This window comes from Protopterus annectens, chromosome 4.part0 (assembly GCF_019279795.1).
Source record: "Protopterus annectens isolate FY-2018-M chromosome 4.part0, PAN1.0, whole genome shotgun sequence".
NCBI lineage: Eukaryota > Metazoa > Chordata > Ceratodontiformes > Protopteridae > Protopterus > Protopterus annectens.
In genome coordinates, this window is record NC_056733.1 from 903,474,612 (window position 1) to 903,498,364 (window position 23,753).

At 42.1% G+C, this 23,753-nt stretch overlaps 1 protein-coding gene across 1 annotated transcript in view; it reads right to left on the minus strand.

Moving 5' to 3' along the window:
* The window catches only part of DEPDC5 (DEP domain containing 5, GATOR1 subcomplex subunit), a 2,513,958-nt gene that overhangs the window by 898,264 nt on the left and 1,591,941 nt on the right, over positions 1–23,753 (minus strand). The window contains exon 32 of the mRNA XM_044068865.1: positions 4,430–4,541. Within this exon, the coding sequence (XP_043924800.1) occupies positions 4,430–4,541 (112 nt within the window). The remainder of the gene's footprint in view (positions 1–4,429; positions 4,542–23,753) is intronic.

Consider the following 23,753-nt stretch of genomic DNA (forward strand, 5'->3'; position numbering starts at 1 on the left):
TGCCATTAGTCGGACTGCTTCAGCCAGCCGCAGTACACACTGCAGAGTTGTTTCCCAGGCCTCCATCAGGAAGATCAAGTGACACTTGTGTGTGTGTGTTGTATCCACGTGTGTCCCCCTCCCATGGATGGGTACACTCACCTTTTAAGCCTGTGTCATCAGCAACCAGAGTAACTTCTTCAACTTAAACACCTTGGCAATAGTCAGGGCTTTATGCTACTGCTGCAGGCTAAATATTTTAAACTTTTGATGTCAGAACAGAACTGCTTATGACAACTCCAAGATAGCTGATGAAGAAATTACCTTACTCTAGCCTCTATCCTACTTTAAGAGTAAAACAGAATCCTGATGTCAGAGCTGCAACACCTCTTTACAGAAGCCTGCAAAAGTTCTGGAATGTGCTGTTTTAAAAATGCATCAGAAATTTCTTCACATGTATCTTTAATCTGCTTTGCAGTTTTGACTTGGTACTGCACATTTTGGGTTGATAGTAAACAACCCTAATGCCTAAAGTAGTAGATGCACATAGTCCCCCCCCCAAAATAATCTATCCAGTGTACAGCTTTATCACTAGGAGAAAGTCATTAGCTATTACCAACATTCATCACTTAGTTGCACCCAGACAGATTACTGAAGAAATAAGGACGGAGTTCAGGTATCATAATTTTTTGCCAGCACCTTTACCTTCTCACTGTTTTCCCTCCTTTTCTAACCCCTAACCTATTGCCTCCAGCACTTCAACTTCTTCAGTTCATCTCTATCCTACATTTGCTTTTATTACACACCTTCTACTCCTTTCCTCTGTTAGAAGTGGTTTCAAATGTACGCATAAATCTGTTCATGTACAGCACAACTATTTTGTGACTATTATTCATTTTATTCACGACTATTATTTTATTCTGCTCTACATTTACATATATTGTGCGTGCACTATTACTCGCTTGTATTTTGCTTATAATTTTATGTTTATAATTTATGCAATTATTGTTACTTCTGGAGCTTTTTCTCCCTGGGCCTCTGCTGAAAATGGGCTCCCAGCCCAGTCAGACATTATCCGGTTAACAAATGTAACAAATAAATAAATACATTTTTTGCATAGGCAGTCTGGCTTCTTCTGCACCTGTAACTGACAGCCAGGTTCTAATAAAGCACTTTCAAAGAAGGTCCAGAATTAACAGGCAGCTGGTTTAGTTTCCTTGATACCTAGCAGATCTAAATATCATTTCTGGGAGTCCAAAAGCACCTTTGCTCCCCACATGAAGTGCTCTTGCATTATATTAAAGGAAATGTTTGCTGCTTCATCATTGCTGCAGTTATGAGAAATGGGGGGGGGGGGGGTGTACATCTGTGCTGAACAGCTCATGGACCTCTCCTTAATGATGTCCACTTCAGAAGGCAGTTCTTACTTTCTATTCACAGGAGAACTGTTACAGATACAGAACGTTTGACCATCGAGGTACAGCGCACAAATCCCCTGCCATGCCGCCAAGTACTCTTCACTGAAACATGAAAACCATCAGTGGAATGGGACTGGGTATCAGGCATATTTGGCTTCAGTGAAGCAAGCTTACCTAGTTGGTGTTTTTCTTCAAGAATGAGAAAGCCATCTCCTATCCATTTCCCACAGGCTTCGGCACAATAAACTGTCAAAATATTCAGGGAGGATGACATGCCTCTGGAACTATGAGTTACAAGCTGGCCATCTGCAGGGACTTGGGAATTGGAGTCTAGGTGTGATGCATTACTTAATTTCATACGGGCCTTGCAAGATGGAGAAGATGCCACTGTTGGCCTTCCAAGGGGCACGGTCAGCTACAGATATTAAAGATGGATGTCAGGGCCACAGGCTGGTAAATCTGCACTTCTGTGTGGTTGAAGGCCTCAGGCTCTTACAGGACTGAAGGAATTGTAAAGGTCCTCCACCTCTTCTCTTGGAAAATATTTAGCTGCTTGCTTCTTGTCTATTATCCTACTAAGATTATTAAATACTCCACTGACGCTTTCTGAATATGTTGCTCCATCCAAAACAGGGGCATATTCACCCTTGACCTAATGCTATAAGCTTTTTATGCTCTACAAGGTCACTCAAAATTACACAATCTCTGTTACAAAGTCTTTTTACTAAAAGAAGCACAATTCATACACTATGAGGTTTTATGAGATTCATTAAGGTGGAAAAGAGAGCAAAGGCAAAAGCCCTGCAGTGGTACTTTTTGGCCACAAACAGACTTCTTGGTGACATTTTACAGAGATAACATTGGTCTCAGAACTCTAAATCACAGTAAACAAAATATCTTAAAGAGAATGCTAGCAATAAAACTCTACCAAAAGAAGAAAAATAATCTCAGATGTTATACTCATTACAATTAATAATGCCGGACAGAGGATACCAAAAGACTTGTTTCTGCTCACTTAAAAAAAACAAAGATGAAAAGAAGGTAGTGTGGGGTGGGGTATGGACAACCCTTGTATTTACATGTTCACCCTACTGATGTCCACAGCATGGGGATGCCAACCTTCTGTAGAGAATGTGTAAAAACTCTGCCAGCACTGGTTAGACATCTGCTTGCAGAGTACCTGCCACATCGTGTATAACACTGCTGCAGCGATCCTTACAATGAATATCTTAAAGGAACTTACTATCATATTCCACACTTGTGCTCCTCTGATGCCGTCACTCAGTCTCCTCACTATCAAATTCCAGACTTGTGCTCCTCTGATACAGTCACTCAGTCTCCTTACTATCAAATTCCAGACTTGTGCTCCTCTGATGCAGTCACTCAGCATCCTCACTATCAAATTCCAGACTTGTGCTCCTCTGATGCAGTCACTCAGCTTCCTCACTATCAAATTCCAGACTTGTGCTCCTCTGATGCAGTCACTCAGTCTCCTCACTATCAAATTCCAGACTTGTGCTCCTCTGATGCAGTCACTCAGCATCCTCACTATCAAATTCCAGACTTGTGCTCCTCTGATGCAGTCACTCAGCATCCTCACTATCAAATTCCAGACTTGTGCTCCTCTGATGCAGTCACTCAGTCTCCTCACTATCAAATTCCAGACTTATGCTCCTCTGATGCAGTCACTCAGTCTCTTCACCTCAAAAAGCTGCAGCTATGAGCTATCAGCTGCTTACCGTTCATCACATACTTAAATTAGTTGGTCTGGAGAGAGGTTCTTTGTTGGTTATGCAACTACAAAAAACTGAGCAGTTGTTTCAGTGATGAAATTGTGACATTTACTCTTCTCACCCTAGTAAATTCATCCAATCAAAAATATTAAACAACAATGTTCGCCAAATAATTTAATAAGAGCTCAGAGAAATTAAATGGAAAATTTAAGTGTGACACAGTTGTGACCAGACAAAACAAGTTATATTCCCTTAACGTATACATGAGTTATGTATTATTTTTAACATTCAATTACTTGTTTAATCCTCATATATAAAGAATCTAAATAACATGCAGGTAGTTAGTTACTTCTTCTGCCAAGTCCAATGAGCTAATGTGTTACAAAAAGCAACAGAAAAGGAGTCATCACATGCAAAACTGCTTTCCTTACCTCTCTTTCCGTGCCCAACGGTGTGACAATTAAATGTGGATTTCTCCTAAAGTTATGCATGAGGAACAACAGACAGCCCACACAGCCAAGGTTGTCTTACTGTACTTAGAAGTGAGCACACACTTATTTTTATAAAAATAAGCAGAAAATTAAAAAAGCATGTTTAAAACCGCACTTTTACATTAGCGTGCATATTTCTGATTGGTTAAAACATGTACAACATAAATCATTTCATACCAATACCTTAGAATCCCTTTTAACCCACAGACTGTCAGGAAGACTATACTCCAGCTTTGCTGACTTCAGAAAGGTATGTCCATGATTTGAAAGCACAAAGAGATGGATCCACATTATAATGAAACAAAAAAGTAGAAGTTAGACTAACAGTCACTTCCAAAGATTGAGACCGGAATTTTAAATGTTTACAGAGAGCTGCTTATGAGCACATTGCGGCAAAGTACTGAAATCAGCTACCATACGTTCCCATCAATTTAAATTAAAGACTGTGCCACAGCTGTCCCTCACTAGTGATGCAGCAAATGGAAGCTACTCACCGAAGTATGACAAGATAAAGTCTGTGTCAGAATCATTTAGACTACCAATAAATAACTCTCCAAATAACTTTTTTCCATTTTTAATACCCTGACAGGCAAAAGATGTGGTGGTGTGCTAAATTGCCAAAACATTTTTACCCACTGGTGCTTAACTCTGTCAGTTAAAAACTACTTTCAACCAATCAGAAAACATTAAGATTAGACTTGCTGTTATAATACATATATCAAGGAAATGTATTCATTTTGTTAAAAAAAAAAAAAAAAAAAAAACAGCTCATGCAGACTCGTGCTACTTTGTTCTCTAGAACTCTTACCTTTCGAGGACTATCCAAGAAAATGGCAGTTGAAAGGGCTGCAGTACTGCCTTCTGCAGATGGAGCAATGTTCTTCCCAGCATGCATTGCAGTCTGCTGTTCCCCAAGACTCCTGAGAAAAAAAGAAGATTCAATTATGTAAGTTGTCAGAACAAGGCAACAGTGCAAGGGAGAATGTTTTTTATATAGACAAGTACCATGACTCAATATCTTCTATGGCACCTCAGCCAGCAGGCGGTCACAACTTAAACTTTTTCCATCAGCAGAGGGAGCTCTTTGGTTATATTCACTTGGCAGTCCCTCTTAGTCACACTCTTCCTCAAGTGTCTGTTGCCTTCATCAAAATACTATTATGGAGCACCTCTCCCATTTCCAACTATTTCTTTTCCACACAAAGAAGAAGAGAAGAGAAGCTGAAAGGGAATCTGCATGCAATAACTTCTCAAGGAAGGGGTTTACCAGAGCTACAAGGTGAGTGCGCTAAAGAAATCTAGGGGTTAACGAAGATGCCTCTGTAACACCCCCTGCCCTGCATGTTCTCAACCTGATGAGCAGTTTGTCATATCTTAAGCATGTTCCAAGCAGCATGACCCTACAAATAATGACATATAACGCAGAAGGCTGTGGAGACCAATCCTGGCAAAACTGACTTCAAAGTCAAACAAGACAGCATGGCTGCATGCTTGATAAGTATATTAGCCCAGCAGTTTCACACACCTCTATGCTACTGACCTCTCTAAAACAAGCTGCAGGTGGCACCGTACACCTGGCAGAGATTTACCTCTGCTGTGCTAAAAATGCAATGGGCTAACCAAGCAGACATAGCATGAAACTGGATTACCTGATGAGAATAGTCATGACAGAAGGAAAATGTGCACCGTGCATCGAGATCGTTCAACTACTACTAATTCACACTTACATACAGAACAATTCCCATGTTATTAGAAGAAACAGAACTGTCTTGTTAAATCTGAGAAAAGTAAACAGGTTGTTTCATCTGTCACACACAAACTGTGCTTGTTAGGTAATGCCTAAGCTCCTCACATCTAAGAGTCTCAGAACAGCTTCACCCCACTTAGACTTCCTTGTGAAAAAAATGAAAAGCAGAAAAGAGCAAACTCACACACCATTTTCAGCAGAAATGTTAGATTACTGTGAACTGAACCGCTATGCTTCTAAGTGAGGAAGGATTAAGACAATGGAGCAAAGCATAAGAATCACAGCACAGCTAAGAACCGATTTTGGGAGAAGACTCCTTATGGAAACTTAAAACTCCTTTGAGAAAAGTCATCAGGACAGAATGGCCAACTTCAGCCAGTTCGTGAAAAGATAAAATAACGGAAAATGGAACTTAAGCTGATGAATACTGCAAACCACACCCCAAAAGGGAAAAAAACTGTCCAAGATCTAGCACATTGACAAAACAAGACAAATGCGCCTGCACAAACTTTTTAGACAATGAAGCCCTTCAATTTTTGATACAGAAGTAGTCATAAATGTCTACTTAAAGACTGCTATCGGAACATAAATACAGAGTCAGACACCCCAAAACAAGCTGAAGCTATACATTCTAAAGCAAATCATATAGAGACAAAAAAGGAATGAATGAGATGAAAAGGTATCCTCTTAATGGTGCAGATATTGAATAGGTCCAGAAGCAGCTTGGGGGAGATATCTTAAGTACTGCAACAGATGAAACAGAAACAAGGAAGGTCAGAACGCCACTATCAGGGTCAAGCTACAACATATCCAGAACGCCGCTATCAGGGTCAAGCTACAACATATCCAGAACGCCGCTATCAGGGTCAAGCTACAACATATCCAGAACGCCGCTATCAGGGTCAAGCTACAACATATCCAGAACGCCGCTATCAGGGTCAAGCTACAACATATCCAGAACGCCACTATCAGGGTCAAGCTACAACATATCCTCTCCATTGCAGGAAGACTATCTGCAAAATACGGAATGTAGGAAATGTGCAGGAAAGAGATAACCCAGCTCATGACCAAATACCAGATACTGGCTCAAAGCCACAGAAATTAGGAAAGTGTGAATTTGATTTAATGGCAAAAAGCTTTAGCACCACAATGCCACAGACTATGATGATACTGAAAAACCTGACAAACTATCATATCTAAGAGCTTTGCATCCTCCTCTTGGGAAATGTAATGACTCACAGTCAGTTACCATATGTAGGAGGCCAAGGAGATGCTCAAGAAGAGACACTTCATAGACGGCCACAATCACATCTTAAGAAATTGAAATTTATTACTACATAAAACTCCTCATATGTTAATTCCTAGAGCAACAGAACTACTGTTTTCTTCTCCCCCCATAATAAGCACCCCTCTCCAATCGTTACTTGTTCCACTATGTCTAGCCACATCTTTACCCTCCTCCTGTTCCTCCAATGTTCCAGCATATTCCCAGCAAATACACAAAACTGCACAGATTGAATGTGGAATGCCACTTCAATATGCCACATGTAACTCAGGTCACTTCAATCCCCATTAAATTAATCAAATATGCCACCTTGCATTATCTATCCAACACGAGACACACTCATGTTTCAGAGAAAATACTTTAATCACTTTATTCACAAGCTCCAGAAAACCTCTCTTCATAGTTCATACAGTTCATAGGTCAGTACTAGGCTAACTGCCCTTGTGGGCCATTTTAAGCCTAACCAATTAGCCAATGTGAAAATCAAACCCTGCACCATGCGTTTGTAAAGTAAACACCTTAACCATTAAGCCAACTTCCTCCACTAACCCTCTTCTCTATCACTCCCTTTCTAGCCTATATAAACCTAATAATCCTCATGGCTCCTAGTCCTTTATTCTTTCCTGCTCCTTACCCTCCCCCTCCATATATAGTGCATAGACCACTTTATAGCAGTAATAATGCAATTGTACACCAGCAAAGTACAGCATAGTCAACAAGTTCTACATAGACTTCTTGTTTCCGACTGGCTTTAAATGTGACTACAACTTTAAAAATACTAGATTACACCTTGGGTTTATTTGCTCTGCAACTGGAATTGAACAGTGTTAACCTGATTATTTTTATTGTCCTTCCTAGGTTGTCTAAAAATGGTCCATATGGATCAATGCTCTATCATGGTAAACAAATTAAAAATAAATGCATCAAATAAACAGACAAATAATGGGGAACACTGTTAACCTGCCCTTATACTGATCTGATTTAAGGTACTGAGTAATCAGGGAATCAAATGCCTGACAAGCAAGATGTTCCACTCTGTGCTCCAAAATACGCAGCGGAGAAGCATCTCATCCCCAGACTGTGAATCCCAAGTTTTCTAGCCCCCAGACAGGGTCCCATCTGGACAAGTACAGCTCAGTAAACTGCCCTTAAGAGTAAGACTCCTGGTGTTAGCAACCCATGAAGGCCCCAGATCACTCAAGCAGGGAAACAGGCATAGAAGGTGTAGGAGTCTGTGGACATTGACCCTTAAAAGACCACTGGATCCTGCACATTTGGAGATAGACCAAAGCAGCCATAATAAAGACTACCCCATATGATTCACAACTCCAAAAATGTTCCCAGTCTGGAACCTGAATGTTCAAGAAAAGTGTGTGATTCTCTTTGTAGAGAGACAGAACGAGTCAGAAATCACACTCCTTGGACACAGTCAAACGGGAATCTAAGGAAAGGAATTCTCTGGAATTCAACTAAAAAGAAGTTATGTTCTTACCATAATGTTCTATCTGTGTTGTCGATCTTCATCCATTCTTGACTGATGGTTTCGATTCTCACCCCTCGGAACAGACTCAGCTGTTATACATATCTTGTGCCAGCCAAAAACTCTCAAGCTAATCACAAGGCCTTCTTTAGTTATGTCAGGAATCTGGGTGGCAACTCCCAGATATGCTCTGAATTAGTGCAAAATGGCAAAAAATACACTGAACCCACTGACATTGCCAACATCCTGGCAGACAGGTTCAGTGCAAACTTCTCCCCCCCTTCCCCCCTAAAAGAGCAAATGTCTATCCCAACAGAATGTAGCCTCCCAGACATTGCAGATGCACAGGTGAAAGCTGCCCTCTCCAAAGCAAAAAACACAGCATCAATGGGACCAGATGGTGTCCCGGGCTGCGTCTTACACGAGCTCCAAGAAGAACTGAACCCTCACATAAAGTCACTGTTCAAACTCAGCCTTACTACAGGATGTGTACCCAAAGAATGGCGTACAGCAACTGTGGTCCTGATCCACAAAGGTGGTGCCACAACGGACCCTGGAAACTATCGCCCTATAAGCCTGACTAGTCTAGTCTGCAAAGCTATGGAGCGTATCATCATGAAACTCATAAACAAAGACATTGGGAATCTCCAGACACTGGACCCTACCCAATTCGGCTTTGTTAAGGGCAGATCTTGCCTCTTAAACCTAGTTGACTTCTTTGAAACAGTTACCAAGGCCATAGATGAGGGGACAGCCTACCTGGACCTCGCAAAAGCCTTCGACACAATACCCCACTCGGGCATCATAAATAAGCTTACCAGCTTAAATATCAACCCCTATGTCACAAGATGGGTTGCAAACTGGCTCAGGGATAAAACCCACATGGTCAGAATTGCAGGTGCCATGTCAGACTCTAAACCAGTTACAAGTGGCATCCCACAAGGCTCAGTCCTGGGACCTCTCTTGTTCGGTATATACTTCTTTGAGGTACAGGCTAACATGGGAGGACTATGGCTGACCAAGTTCGCAGATGACTGCAAACTGGGAGCCATAACTGACTCTCCGGCTGACAAAAGCATCCTTCAAAAGGGTCTCACAGAGACGGATACCTGGTGCCAGAGCCACGGCCTCAAGCTAAATGCCAAAAAGTGCATAGTCATCCCCTTTGGGAAAAACAAAGTGCCCACAAATTACCACATAGATGGTAATCCATTAAGTATGGAAGAAGTAATTAGGGATTTGGGGACCCAAGTAAATAGCAATCTCTCCTTTGACAATCACGTTGCCAAAGTGGTTAGAAAGACCTTCTATATAGCCCACCTTATCATGAAAGGGTTCACATCTAGATCAAGAGAGGTCATTGTGCCCCTCTACTCATCACTCATCAGGCCCATAATTGAATACAATGCCCCATTTGGGATGTACCTTACCCGACACCTGCAGCAACTGGAGAGACCCCAACAAGTACCTCACCAAGAGGATCACAGGCCTCAAACAGCTGCCCTATGCAGTTCAACTAAAGAAACTCCAGTTCTACTCAGTTGCTTACCGCCTACTCAGAGGCGATCTATGCCTGACGTACAAAGCCATGTCTAACCCTGAATTAATGGACATGCTCCACCACAGGAAATCCAAATCCCTTAGAGCTACATGCGCCAGGGACTTAAACCTCAGCACAACAATAAATAGTACATGCTGGAGGGACAGATTCATATCCCAGAGGCTCCCCTCACTCTGGAACAGAATCCCAATTCATGTTAGGCAGAGCCCCTCACTGACCCTCTTCAAGAGAAATCTTGACGAGTGGATGGGAGATCATAAGTTTACCCCTGGGATCTCTTCTGTGTCCCTGCAAGACAGAGGCACAGTTAAATAACCTTAAAGGGCTATCTTCTGTGACCTACTATACAGAAGCACAGTCAACTAATCTAAAAGGGAGGCGAAAGCCAAACACACTCTGGCTAGGCTTATAAATGCCCTAGGGCAGATAGCCTAGTATCTACCTATGAACCTATAAGCTAAGGCTCTACCCACAATGCCTCTCTTCCCATTACCTCAGATCAAGTTTGCCTAGTAGTTAAGAAAATACAGAAGCCCTGTCTAAGGTATAACCCTACAATATCCCAGGACTAGATCCGCACCTCCAGGAGCCTTTTGGAGGGGGCAGGAGGGTGGGATGTCAAGAACGAATGAAGATTGACAACAGAGATGGAACATTATGGTAAGAACATAACTTCTTTATCTGATGTTGTCAATCATCATTCATTCATTTATTACTGATGGGACAGAGTTCCCAGCTACTTTAGATCCTGTGCGACCCCAAGGAAGGATATTCCTAAGTACCATAGAGCCAAAGGATGCTCCTCCCCTGGAGACCATGTCCAATTTGTAATGAGTGATAAAGGTATGAGGGGTAGCCCAAGTTGCAGCTACACATATGTCTACCATAGAAGGCTTGGAATGGAAGACCGCTGAAATGGAAACAGATCTAGTAGAATGAGCTGTAACTGTAGTTGACAGTTTGAATTTATTTTGGTTGTACATAAAGATAAGGCAGTGTCTTAGCCATTTTAACAAGGTAACCTCTGATATAGGTTTGCCCAATCTGGGTCCTGAAAATGATAGAAATAGTTGGACTGATTCTCTAGAAGATTTCATTCACTCCAAGTAAAAACATAACTGTCTGTGGATGTCCAACAACTATAAACAATACTCTCCTTTGTTTGTGAAATTTGGGAAGAAGACTGGTAAGTCTATGGACTGGTTGATGTTAGACTCTGATACCACTTTGGGAAGGAAGGTGGGATTGGTTCTAAGTGATGCTCTTTCTTTGTGAAAAATGATATAGGGATGATTCATACAAAGCCTGTAACTCTGAAATTCTCCTAGCAGATGTGATAGCTACTAGGAAGAGGATCTTCCAAGATAAAAACTTGAGGTCACAAGTGGCAGCTGACTCAAAGGGCTGTCAAACTAAACATTGTAAGATTAAGATCAAATTCCATCGCCCTACAAGGTCTCTGAAAAAGGGTTTTAAATGCAGAGCACCTTAAGAAAAATTTTGCATAGATGATGAGACATCAAGGAATGGTCATCAAAACCATTATGAGAATTTGAAATGGCAGCCAAATGAACCTTAATTGTAGACAAAGAGGTCCCCATTTGAAATAAGGTGTCTAAATATTCCAGGACCTTATTAATTGACGCCGAGAAACGGTCAATTTGTGGACACCCAAATTGAAAATATTTTCCATTTGCTTAGATAAACCTTGGTAGACAGTTTATGGGAAGCCAGAAGTATCTTCTGCACTTGAGAGGACAAGTTATTCTGCCTGGTAATTAATGGAATTGGAGAAAGCAAGCCATCAGCTTGAGATTTTGAAGATTAGGATGCACCAGGTCCTGAGGATGAGACAGGAGGTCTGGAACTAGGTCCAGAGTCCATGGGCAGTGAACCAGATGAGGCCAAAGAAAGGGAAGCTAGACTTGACGGGGCCAGTAAGGTGCAATGAGAATCACTTTACTTCAACCTTTGGGCTTTCCTCAGAAACTGGGAGATCAATGAAATTGGGGGAAAGGCATACAGAAGTCCTGGAGGCCAATTGAGAAGGAGTGCATCTCTCAGGGACTACCCACGAGGGGGGATTAGGGCAAAGTAGCTGCTGCATTTGTGGTTTATGGGAGAAGTGAACAGGTCGCAGCAAGGCTAACCTCAATTACAAAAGATCTTTGTTGCTACACTGGGACTGAGAGATCACTCATGAGGCAGGAGAATACATCTGCTCAGTTTGTCCAAAATGACGTTGGAATTCCCTAGGATATGCATTGCTATCAGAAAGCCGTTGGAAGCGATTGCCCATTGCCAAAGCCTTAGGGATTCCCAACATAGAGGGTAGGACCTGGTTACCCCATTTGCTGATATACCAGACTACAGACATGTTGTCTGATTGGATTGCAATTGCCCCTAAAGGAAGGGCAGCCTGGAATGTTTGCAATGCTAAAAGCACTGCCCTCGATTCTAGGACATTGATATGCAAATTGGCCTCTTGCAGGGGCCAAGTGCCTTGAACAGTCTTTCCCAGACAATGCCCCCCACCCTATCTGGGAAGCATCCGTGGTCACTTAGGCCTTGGGCTGACAGGAGGAAAAGGAATGACCCCAGAGATTCTCCTATGGCTTCATTCACCACGATAAATCATTTTTGCAGCAACTTGTTATCAATTGGATGGGACAAGGGGTGTGTTAGAAGTGACCACAGTGACGCCATGAACCACTGAAGCAGGCTCAAGTGACACCTCACTAGGGGAACTAATGCAATCATTGCTGCCATGGTTCCAAGAGCTTGTAGTACCAGATGAGCAGGAACTTTGTTTTGGGACATGATCACATGAACTTCTGATCTTAGCTTTGACAACCTGTGAAGAGGAAGGGAAGCCATACAGGACACTGTATTTAATCTTGCTCCAATGAACTCCAAATCCTGCATAGGAGTCAGTTGTGACTTTTCTTTGTTGACTGAAATGCCTAGTATTTCCTGCAAGATGTAGAATGACATCTATGGTGTAAAGCAGTAGATGTCTGGAGGGGACGGTGAGGAGCCAGTCATCTAGATATGGAAACACCTGGAATCCCTGTAGTCTCAAATGAGCTGCTATGACTGCCATGCATTTGGTGAACACCCACAGAGCTGTGGTGAGACCAAAGGGCAGCAGTCAAAATGGTAATGACTGGCTCCTAGCCAGGAGCGGAGATATCTTCTGGAGCATTTGTCCATCTTTATGTGGTAATATGCATCTTAAAGATCTATAGAGCACATCCAATCATCATTCTCTAGAAAGGGAAGGATAGACTGAACTGTGACCATCCGGAATTTTGGCTGTTGTGCAAATTTGTTCAACAGGCTAAGATCCAAGATTGTTCTCGAGTCCCCTCTCTTTTTTGGCACTAAAAAGAATCTTGAGTAGAATCCATATCCTATTTGGTCTGGTGGGACTACCTGGATGACTCTTTTGTGAAGCAGCTTTTGAATCTCTACTGCTGCTAGATCCCTCTGACTGGGTGGAACATCGGGAATTTGCTTTTGGGATTTTGGCAAAAAACTGAAGGGAATGTGGTAACCTCTGGTATTTATTTTCTGCACCTAGGTATTTGAGGTTATTGCAAGCCAGGCTGAATGGTGCAGAGAAAATCTTCCCCTGACTGCTTCCAGGGGTAAGCAATCAGGCCTCCATTCAGTAGCACTGATAGAATTGTCCAGAAAAGGAATCTATGGAGCTCTGATTATGCGGATACCCTCTTCCAGAAGAGTTCCCCCCTCTGCCTTGGGGGGAATACTCACCATGAGTGTCTCGAAAAGGCCCTTCTTGAACCACATTTTTCCACTCCTCTGATTCCTGGAGTAAGGTCGTTGTGGAGTGGAAAATTGAATGCCCACAGAAGAATATGGGTCTTTGCTTCCTTTTCACACCTGGCTAGCATATCTCTAACATTTGGGCCAAACAAGGAACTACCTTCAACAGGAGCAATTATAAAGGGAGACTTAAAGGGCTCTGTGAAATCACACAAGCCCATGCAGGTGTGACGCCTAATGGCAACGCCTGTACCCACTGCTCTAGACATCCCTTTGGCTGTATGAGCAATAAGCAGCATGGACGAATTTGAGATAGACTCCAGGATGGCAAACTGAGAGGCAACCTTATCTCAAACTTCATCAGACACTGCTCCTGCAAGGGTGTCTGAATGCACAATTATCAGATCCCTTTGGAGTCTAGTAAAGTGTGCCAAGAAGTTCAAGGAATGAATAGTTAAGGTTGTTGAAGCAAAGACCTGCTTCACAAATCTATCCATCGCCCAGGACTCTCTGTTAGGAGGATGGACAGTTGAACTCTCTTCGGTGAGCTCCTTTTTGGTGGCCGCCACTGCCACCACCATGGTATCCACTGCTAGACCCTTACACGAATGGGGCTGATCTTCTGGGGCTGAAAGAATCTTATCTGGTCTTCGGGGAATAGGCTCTATAGACTCAGGAGCCTTCCACGCTCAGTGAACAATCAATTTAAATAGGTCATCAGCAGAAGGAGTCACCAAAGAACTAGATGGGCAGGCACAAAAAGCTTGCAAGAACACAGATTCCTCGAAGGATGGGTTTGAGGGCTTCCAATCACCCCTCTGTTTTAATATTTCCAGGATGTTTCCAAAAGAGACACCTTCAAGGGGTGACCATGGGGACCCTTCCCCATCATCGTAATCTGCGTCTTCGGTGACTGATTCTTCTGGAGAATCGAGGTGCATCCTCTTGCATGTCCTCTTACGGAGTGGTTCCTCAGGGGGAGGTTCAGAGGTTCAGAGGAGGACTTTGAAGAGGGGGGACCCTGAACCATGGTGTCTTGCAGCTCTTGTGTCCACTATCCAGATGGAGAAGACTGTGACAGCTACAAACCAGAGGAAACAAAAATATGGCACTAGACGGGGATGAAACCAGCTGGGAGCCTGCTGAGGCCAAAGCTCTCTCCATAATCTGGAAGGCAGGCCTGCCCAAAGAGGGATACGAGCCCAGAATCAAGAAAGGCAACTTCTCTGAATAGCCGCCAGCCAGAGTAAGAGCTGAGAGAGGGCTCAAAACTGTCATGGCTCTGAGAGCTGTACATGGCACCATGAAAACAACCGGAACCGGTCCAAGGATCTCGGAACCGACAGACAAACCATGGTCCTGGGTGTGCAATGGAGTTGAAGGAGCCGAAGACCACAGCGTCGACTCCGGCACCGAGGTGAGGTCCATTGTCGGCACTGAGGTAGCTGGCACTGGGGCCGTCAAAGTAGGAGGCTTCAAACCCTGAAAGGAGGTTGAAGGAGGATAAACTGGAGGAGTCCTTGGAGAATAAGCCTCGGCTCCAGGTGGAAGAGAGGCTTGTGAAGGTGCAGGAAGGCCTCTGGCTGCTAAAAACTGGTCCACCAATCTGACTACATCCAATTCTGATAGACTCCTTGACGAATGGACTGACATTCCCAAAGGGGACTCAAGTCTTTCCAGAAATTGGCTTGGTTGTTGACCCAAAAATGGGTCTACTGAAGGGGAATATCTAGGCCTGGAGTTAATTAATGGATTGACTTTTGGCACCATAGGCTGTTGCATGGAAGGGGAAGGTGGAATCGAATGAGAGGATAGTGGTGGTTGTGCAGAAACTATTGTCATTGCTGAAGTATTTGAGTCGGTTCAATGCCTGGTGGCACCAATGTGGACTATGTTGTCTTCGGTGCTGGGGGTGATGATATTGTCACTTTGGTACTTTGGCCTTCTGTTCCTGTGAAGCCGTTGGGACCGGTGTTTTTTGAGACTTTGTTTCATGTGCCGGAGGGGAGGTGTGCACAGAGTGGCTTCTTTTCTTTACATCTGGCTTTGGAAATTTTGAAGTCTCTGCCTTAGATAGGGCTTCACTAAAGGGACACTTTAACAAGCCTTTTAAAGTAAGTGTATTGCACCTCTATGCTAAATTACGTGCGCTAAAGCATTGACAAATATTACAAGTTATGTCCAAGTGAGGGGCACCCAGACAGTACAAGCAAGAAAGATATCCATCAGAATTGGGCATCTTTCTGCCACAGTCCTGAAACTGGTTAAAACCGGATGCCTCCTTTTGTTTCTCCACCATATAAAAAGAAAGTTGAGTCACTCAGACACACACACATGCACTAACATGCGCCCAAAGAGAGGAAAGGAAAAAAGTTGTTTTTTTTTTTTTTTTTGGATATACCAACAATGGTATAGAAAAATTATCCAACGGGAAAAGGGATGTGGATACCATCAATGGCATCTAAAACTACCAACGGTAAAGAGGAAAGAGATGAAATGGAGGAGGCCTGTTACCAATGACGGTAATAAGAGTTACCGTAAAGGTAAAAGGGGTAGAAAAGGGCAAAAAGTAGTAGTAGTCACTCACATGAAAACTAGGTAGTGAAACTATCCAATAAAGGAAATAGAGAGTTTTAATCCAATATCATTAGAAATGACAACCAAAAATAGAATTTCTAAAGCACTAAGCTAGGAGCATCGGCTGACGTGTCCAATTTTCTACGTGACAAATGAGATCTGAGGAAATGGGAAGAGAGGCATCGTGGGTGGAGCCTTAACTTGAGAGTTTTTGATTGGCGCGAGCTATGTAGAATGGCCAAGCCGGTTCCTAGAGGTTGTAACTGAACCCATCAGCCAAGAATGAATGAAAACTGACAGCATCAGATCAGTAACTACGAACAAAGACTGCTTCAGATTCAGTGCAATTCTTTGATGATGGAAGAGATCTAGAGATGTAGAAAGTCTCCAAAGATAAAGATGCAATCAGTCAGCTGTCCAGACAAGGGGGAAAAATACACAATGCCCTCCTTCCACAGGGTGGCTGCCAGGACTGCTACAGCATTTTTGCTAAAAGTACAATGAACCAAGGATAACTAGAGGAGTAATACTTCAGACTGTAAAGCATCTCAGACCACCCGGAAATTGACCGTGAGGTACAGAGGGGCTTTTTCCCCCTGCACAAATAAACAAGATGAAAAGGACAAAGTGATGTTTGATATTTGCCCATTTTCTGTATTTACCTCAGTCTTTTTTTTCTGACATTTTGGGACAGGGCATCCCTATCATACTCTGAATCCTCTAGCATGAGGACCTGGGAATACTAAGGATCTTTGGGACAAAGCAGGGATTCTGAAGACAAAACATATCCCTGTGAATAGGCATGTGCTCAATCTCCAACTCCTGCACATCTTAAACAAGAAAGAGAAGGCACAATTACCAACTCTTTTTCTACAGCTGTCTCCTTCACTAGGGAATGCAATTCAGATTGAGTGCATCTTAAGCTTAGACAAATCCAGCTCTTCATTTAATGACAGCACTGATGTAAAGATGCCCATAAGGGTGATGACAAGATAAGAGGGGTAATTCAAGGAGATGCCAGCACAGCCCAAACAATCTCTGATGAGGGTCATCTGAAAGTCAGCACCAACAACTTACTGTCCACCAGTAAGTCATCAATGGAGGTTCAGTAGCACAACATTTTAAGAGACTGAAGAAGTCCTTAACCAATGCAGTCAGTTAGTGGGTCATCCAGTGTTCCCCCACGACACAGAGTATTGGGGGGGGGTGACTTCCAATAGTCATGATGGATCCACTGCAACTGTTACAAAATGTGAAAAAGAATGAGATGAATGATGTTATCCAGGACAGGGAAGAGGCACTCTGCTGTGGACAGTCACAGTACACTCAGTGGTGAGCTGACTGTAGCTGAGGTCGGACGCTGAATGCCAACTTCTTCTGTAGCATCCTCCCAAACCATTCACAAATAACTTCATTCCTTTCTACAGACAAGAAAGAAGGCTCTACTGCATGTCATGGTAGGGTGCTGGCAGATCACGCACCTGTCATATGTGTAACACCTGATAACCATCTGCTTGCAGATGCAGAATCTAAAAAAGAGGGACCGATGAATGCTCACAATCCATTTTCAGTGAACATAACAGTTACAGAAAAAAACTGTTGAAAATGCTGGCAAAATTACAATGCTACCCTGCTGAAGAGAGAACTCAGTCAACTGCTTGGCATGGAAAAACTGTTGAGAAACTAAGACGGTGTTCTCTGATCTCCAGAGATGTAAATGTCAGATGCTAATGACAAAGCTCCTTCTCTTATGAAGAAAGTGTTTGAAATGAATCTGGCTTAGTGACTTACTTTGTTGCAAGAGTTCAAACTGCAATGAAACAACTGGGTAATGTAAGCCTGCAGAACATGCAAACGTCAGTATTTCGTACTTACTTGTCTCCCTCCCCACTAACCTCCCTTTACATACTCTTCATAGGTGCATAGGTGGGTACTAGGCTATTGACCTTAGGGTCTATACAAGCCTAGTCATAACAATTCCCTGGCTATTTCTTCCCACAGTATTTACTTCCCTGGACTTCAGTCAGTTTCAGTCCCATGAATAGTATCCTATCATTCCTTAAACTTCCAGTTTCAATCCCCGCCTAATATCCTATTATTCCTTAAACTTCCAGTTTCAGTCCCATGCCTTGTATCCTATCATTCCTTAAACTTCCATTTTATCTCTGATGGTCTAGCCACTCAATAGTGTAAAAAATGGTTCTAGGTGATTTGGTTGTGTTGACTAATGTCGCCAAAAATGGGCATGAATATTTACCAATGATAATTGGTTGAGGACCTGGTCTATTCTGATCTATGCCAGAGACCCATGTGAATAAAGGGGCGGGGTTCTATGTCCCCCTATTGTCCTTGGTGTACATACCATAAAGCCCAGCATCTGTGGTTCAGTTAGCTACTAGCTGGCCAGTTGCCTAGCTTGGGTTACCTGGAATAGCTCTGTTAAGTGAAATCTGGATGTAAAACCAATCAACCTGCCAAACATGAACTATGGATTGTTACACTCAATATTGGCTCACTGAAAGGATGCAGTTTAGAAGTGGATGACATGATGGTAATGAGGAAGCAGGAAATTATGTGCATTTAAGAGACAATATGGAAGGGCAGTGCCACAAAGCACTCGGCTTAGGATCCATAGTCTACTTCTTAGGAGGAGGAGGAGAAACTAGAAATGGTGTGGGAATTGTAATGAGGAAGAGGCTTCAAAAGATAGTGAGAGATCATCAGAGTTAGTGACACACTCATGACAATCAGACGCCAGCCCTAATGATAGGCCAGTATTCATAATCTTAGCCTGTGCCTCAAAGCAGGGTTGTGATAGTGAGGAAGAGAGTGCATTCAAGCAGCAGTTGCAGGACCTACTAGTCAAAGCAGGACAACATTAGTTAGTGCTGATTATGGATTACCTGAATACATACATTGTGAATGACAGAACAGAATATGAGGACTGCCTCGGTTCACATGGCTGGGGCAACAGGAAATAAAGACGAAGACAGGCCATTCCAGACTTCTGCCTGGTAAATGGCTTGATGGTGGTCAACACATGGTTTAGCAAGAGACAGTCACAAGATCACATACAATACACTGCCAACATACAAGATAGGTAGACTTCCTCCTAGTAAGGAAGGGGTAGTGGAGTAGAATCAGTGATTACAAAGTCATTTCTAGTGCAACAGTTGGCCCACAACATAAACCACTAGTTGCCATATTTAACTGAAAGCAGTGATCAAAGAAGGCTCTATGGTCAACAGAGACTGGGTTGAAGACCTTGAAGTTGACTGGAGAGAAAGTACAAGATTTCAAGGAAATGCCCAGGGATCTAGCATCTCAGGAAGAAGCGAAAATAAGTGGAGCTGAAGAAGAATGGTAGCACCTCAAAACAACATGTGTGAGGACTATAGAACAGATATGTGGCCGAGACGTACAGGTTCATAGGTGTGTACTAGGCTAATGGCCCTGGAGCCTTTACAAGCCTAGCCCATAGGATTACCCTGGCATCTTGCCACCCATTAGTTCCCAGTGCCTCTGTCGAGTAGAGCCACTGGAGTGATCCCCAGGGTGAATTTTCTTTTTTCCATCCACTCATCAAGATTTCTCTTGAAGAGGGCCAGGCATGGAAATAAGGTACATAAGGAAAGGTGGTGGTGGACTGCAGAAGTCCAGGAAGTCATCAAAAGAAAGGAGGAGTGCAGGAAGAAGTGGGTGATAGAAAAGATGGACCAGGCTAAGAAGGAATACTGGCTTGCTAACAAACAATCTAAGAGATCAGTTACAATAGCAAAAAAAAAGTTATCAGAGGCATTCTACCAGCTTCTGGAAAGTGATTCCATAGGTGGTACAAAGCAATGCTATCAAGTTGCAAGGTAAAGACAGAAATATCATCAGATAGTCTTCATAAGGGATGCCAGTAACAACTTGCTCAACTGTCCACGGGACATCAAAGGCAGATGGAAGGAGCACTTCCAGCAGCTTCTGAGTGAAAAAAAAAAAACATAGAAGCTGTACTGCCCCAGACAAAGCCTACAATAAAAGAAGAGATTGTTACCCTAAAAGTATTAAGAGAATTGAAGTCAGGGAAAGCAACAGGCTCAGATGGGGTTCACAGCAGATATGATTAAGATTTTGGGTGTGTTTAACACCATCTCTAAAGATGATAAAGACCTATCAGATCCAGCTTTATACTGACCAATTTTGATTCTAAACCATAATTATAAAGTGTTCATGTCTATAATGGCTAAAAAAATGGCAAAGGTGATGCCAATATTAATAGACATGGATCAATGTAGTTTTGTGGACGGGAGGCAAACATCTGATAACATTAATAGACAACGATGATCCAGAGAGAAATGCAATGTAAGAAAACACCACTGTTGTTGGTGGGTCTTAATGCAGAGAAAGTATTTGACAGAGTAAGTTGGGATTTTATGCGCAGGGCAATGGAAGCATTTGCATTCCCTGATAAAATTATAAGGTTGATTAGGAAGATATATGTGGGATCGGAGGCAAAAATGAAAGTGGATGGGGGCTCCTCTCTGACAAGGTCTGTTTGAACAGAGGAACCAGGCAGGCCTGTCCACTTTCCCCTTTGTTATTTGCATTATATTTAGAACTATTGGCAAACAAAATAAGGGATCAGAAATTCAAGGATATAATGGGCATTGTAAACCTCAGTTTGAGATGATTTGTCACCGTTGAAGTGGCATCCTGACCCCATGGGCAAAATGGAAAAAAGGGGCTGAGGATGGATGGATGAAATTGGTCTAATCAAGAAAAGTTTGCTTTATTTGCAGGTGACAGTTTGCACCTGATAAAACCATAAAAAACATTTCAGTGTCATGGAACATTCTAAACTATTTTCAAGATACAACATTAATAAAGATAAAACAAAGGCAATATCTGTAAACTATGTACCCACACACAAATTGGTTCAGCAAAACCCAAATTTATGGAGACATGATAAAATGAAGTGTTTAGGAGTTTGAGTTAAAAAGGATTCTGTCATGGCAACTAAAGATATGTGGGAAGAGATTAAACAAAAGATAATACAAAAAAAAACTGAGAAATTGGAATCTGCTTTACGGATATGGATAACAAGACACTAGCAGTGAAAATGTTTCAGTCTCTTTAGTTTTATACACAATTCAGGCATATTTTTTATCAACCGCAGAAGTTGTGCAAAGCAATTAAGAATTGAAGGATTTTATCTGGAACGGGGAAGAGGGTAAGAGTCAGGTGGGATAAGTTGAACCTTCCAAACAGAACAAGGTGTTTTTGGGATTACCTGACTCTTTAAAGGGATATTCCTGATCTACAGTTAAAGCTCCCACACAGAACACAAGCAAAAATATATAATTCAAAGTGGAAAGGGATGATGGTGAAGCTCAAGAAACAAGGAGAGACTGGGATTTTAGATGCTGATCCTTAAGGAGAACCACCATCACCATACAAAATATTAGATTCTATATTATATTCATAAAGTAGCAGAAAGTATTCTAAGAACTAAGCCAATACAGGAATGAAGAAAGGAGATTCTGCTGACAGGGATGACTGCAATTAGGGGTACAGAGAATAGGCAAGAGGTGGCTGGAATTTACTAGAGAAAGCTGGAAAAGAAGCCAAGGTATTGGAAGTAAATAATTAGAGAGGAAAAGGTAACAGAATGGGAAGAGGCCAATAATTTATTTGTACTGCAGGCTAGAAATTCCATTCCCTATCAAGGATTGATATCAGAGTGTAGGCAAAGAGAAAGGAATAGGAACAGGGGGATCCTAAGTGAAAGACCAACACTGATACAGTTTTAGTAGAATCTAGAACAGAAGCTGCTATCAAAAAGAGATAACTGGTAGGGTATATAAAATATTGCATGAAAACTATAAGAATCAATCACAGGAGATTAGAAAGGATTAGGAAGAGAGACTGGATAAGCAATTCAACAAAGAAACAATGACACTATATACAGGGCTCCCAAATATGCAAGAAAGTCGAGAATATTTAGGTTCATTGCTTGAAATGTTTGTCCAGGTATTTTTATATCCTAATCAAACAACAAAGAATTTCTCCTGAGGTAGACTGCAAATGTTGGAGGTGTGATGGGGAAGAAAGAGGTAATTGGGAACATATTTTTGGGAGTGTAATGAGTTGGCAGACTTTAAAAATTCCCTGCATATTAATCTGTCAAAAATACTGGGGGAGTGCATTGGTGTAACTAAGGAAATGATTTTTTGAGCTGTGATACAGAATCAGAATTGGCTAGACAAAGTAAGGCCGTGCTGAGCTTAATTCTGGTAGCTGCCAGAAAACCAATTACTAGAAAGTGGAAACCAAAGTCTAAACCATCTGTATTTGAAGTAGTGAATAATGTAACAGTGATAAAATAACTGGAAGTAGGAAGAAAAGGATAGGAGCAAACTACATAGAAAAAAATGGGAATTGTGGGAATAATACAGGCAGAATAATGTTCTCAATGAAGAATGACATTTAAGGGAACTCCACTGTACTCAACCCTCATCAGACCACTAATAAAGTATAATGCACCCTTTTGCATGTACCTCACCAGACACCTGCAGCAGCTGAAGACACCTCAGAGGTTTCTCACCAAGAAAAAACAAGGACTCCAAACCATGACTTACATGGACAAGCTGAAAGCCCTTTTACTCTGTATCTTATAGGCTGCTGAGAGGCAACTATTGCCTGGCCTATATGGCAATCTCTGACTCTGCCCTAATGGACATGCTGAATATCCACAAGTCAAATGGCACAAGAGTCACTTGCTCTAGGGATCTCAACCTAGCCACTGACATTAACAGAACATGCTGGAAAGAGAGATACGTCTCCCAGAGACTGCTGCTACTCTGGAATAGACTTTGTATTCATGTAAAACGAAGCTCCTCACTGACCTATTCAGACGCAACATAGATAAGTGGATGGGAGACCGCAAATTCACCCCTGGGGTGGCACCTATGTCCCTCATGGACAGGGCTTGCCAGTGCGGATTACAGACCCATTCTGTTAATAAATTTGTTCTGCGAACAACAAGAACAAATGAGGACACACTGGATTAACATGGCTGGGCTTGTAAAGGCTCTAGGACCACTAGCCTAGTAGCCTGCTATGAAGCTAGGCATTGAATGAGCTATGTAATCTTTGACTGACAATAACTGTATAGAAAATTATATGTGATGTATAACGTTTGCAACTGAAAATATGTCCATATGATTTGTTTTCATTTATATAAATGTACAATTGCCTGTGTCATAAGTGATAATTCAATAAAAAATTTTCTTGTTTAAAAAACTAATAATTAATATAGGAAATATGAGATTAAAATGATGATGTGTAATCAATTTATAGGAAGTCTCCAGGAACAGATGGTATTCCTGTGGAAGTTTGGAGTTAGGAGGGAAGAAAGTGATAAAGATCTGGAAGATTCTGTTCAACAGTATTTTAAAAAGAAAGGAAACATTAGCATCGTGGAAGTTAGCTATGGTGGCTGTATTACCCAAAGTGTAAAGACCCATCAGATACAGGTTCATGTACACCCATTTCAATTTTAAACCATTATTAGAAAGTGTTTATGTATATACTAGCTAAAAGAATGGCAATGGTGTTGTCAACACTAGTAGATATGGACCAATGTAGTTTTGTGGAGGGAAGGCAAACATTTGACAACATTAACAGAACACTGATGAGCCAGAGG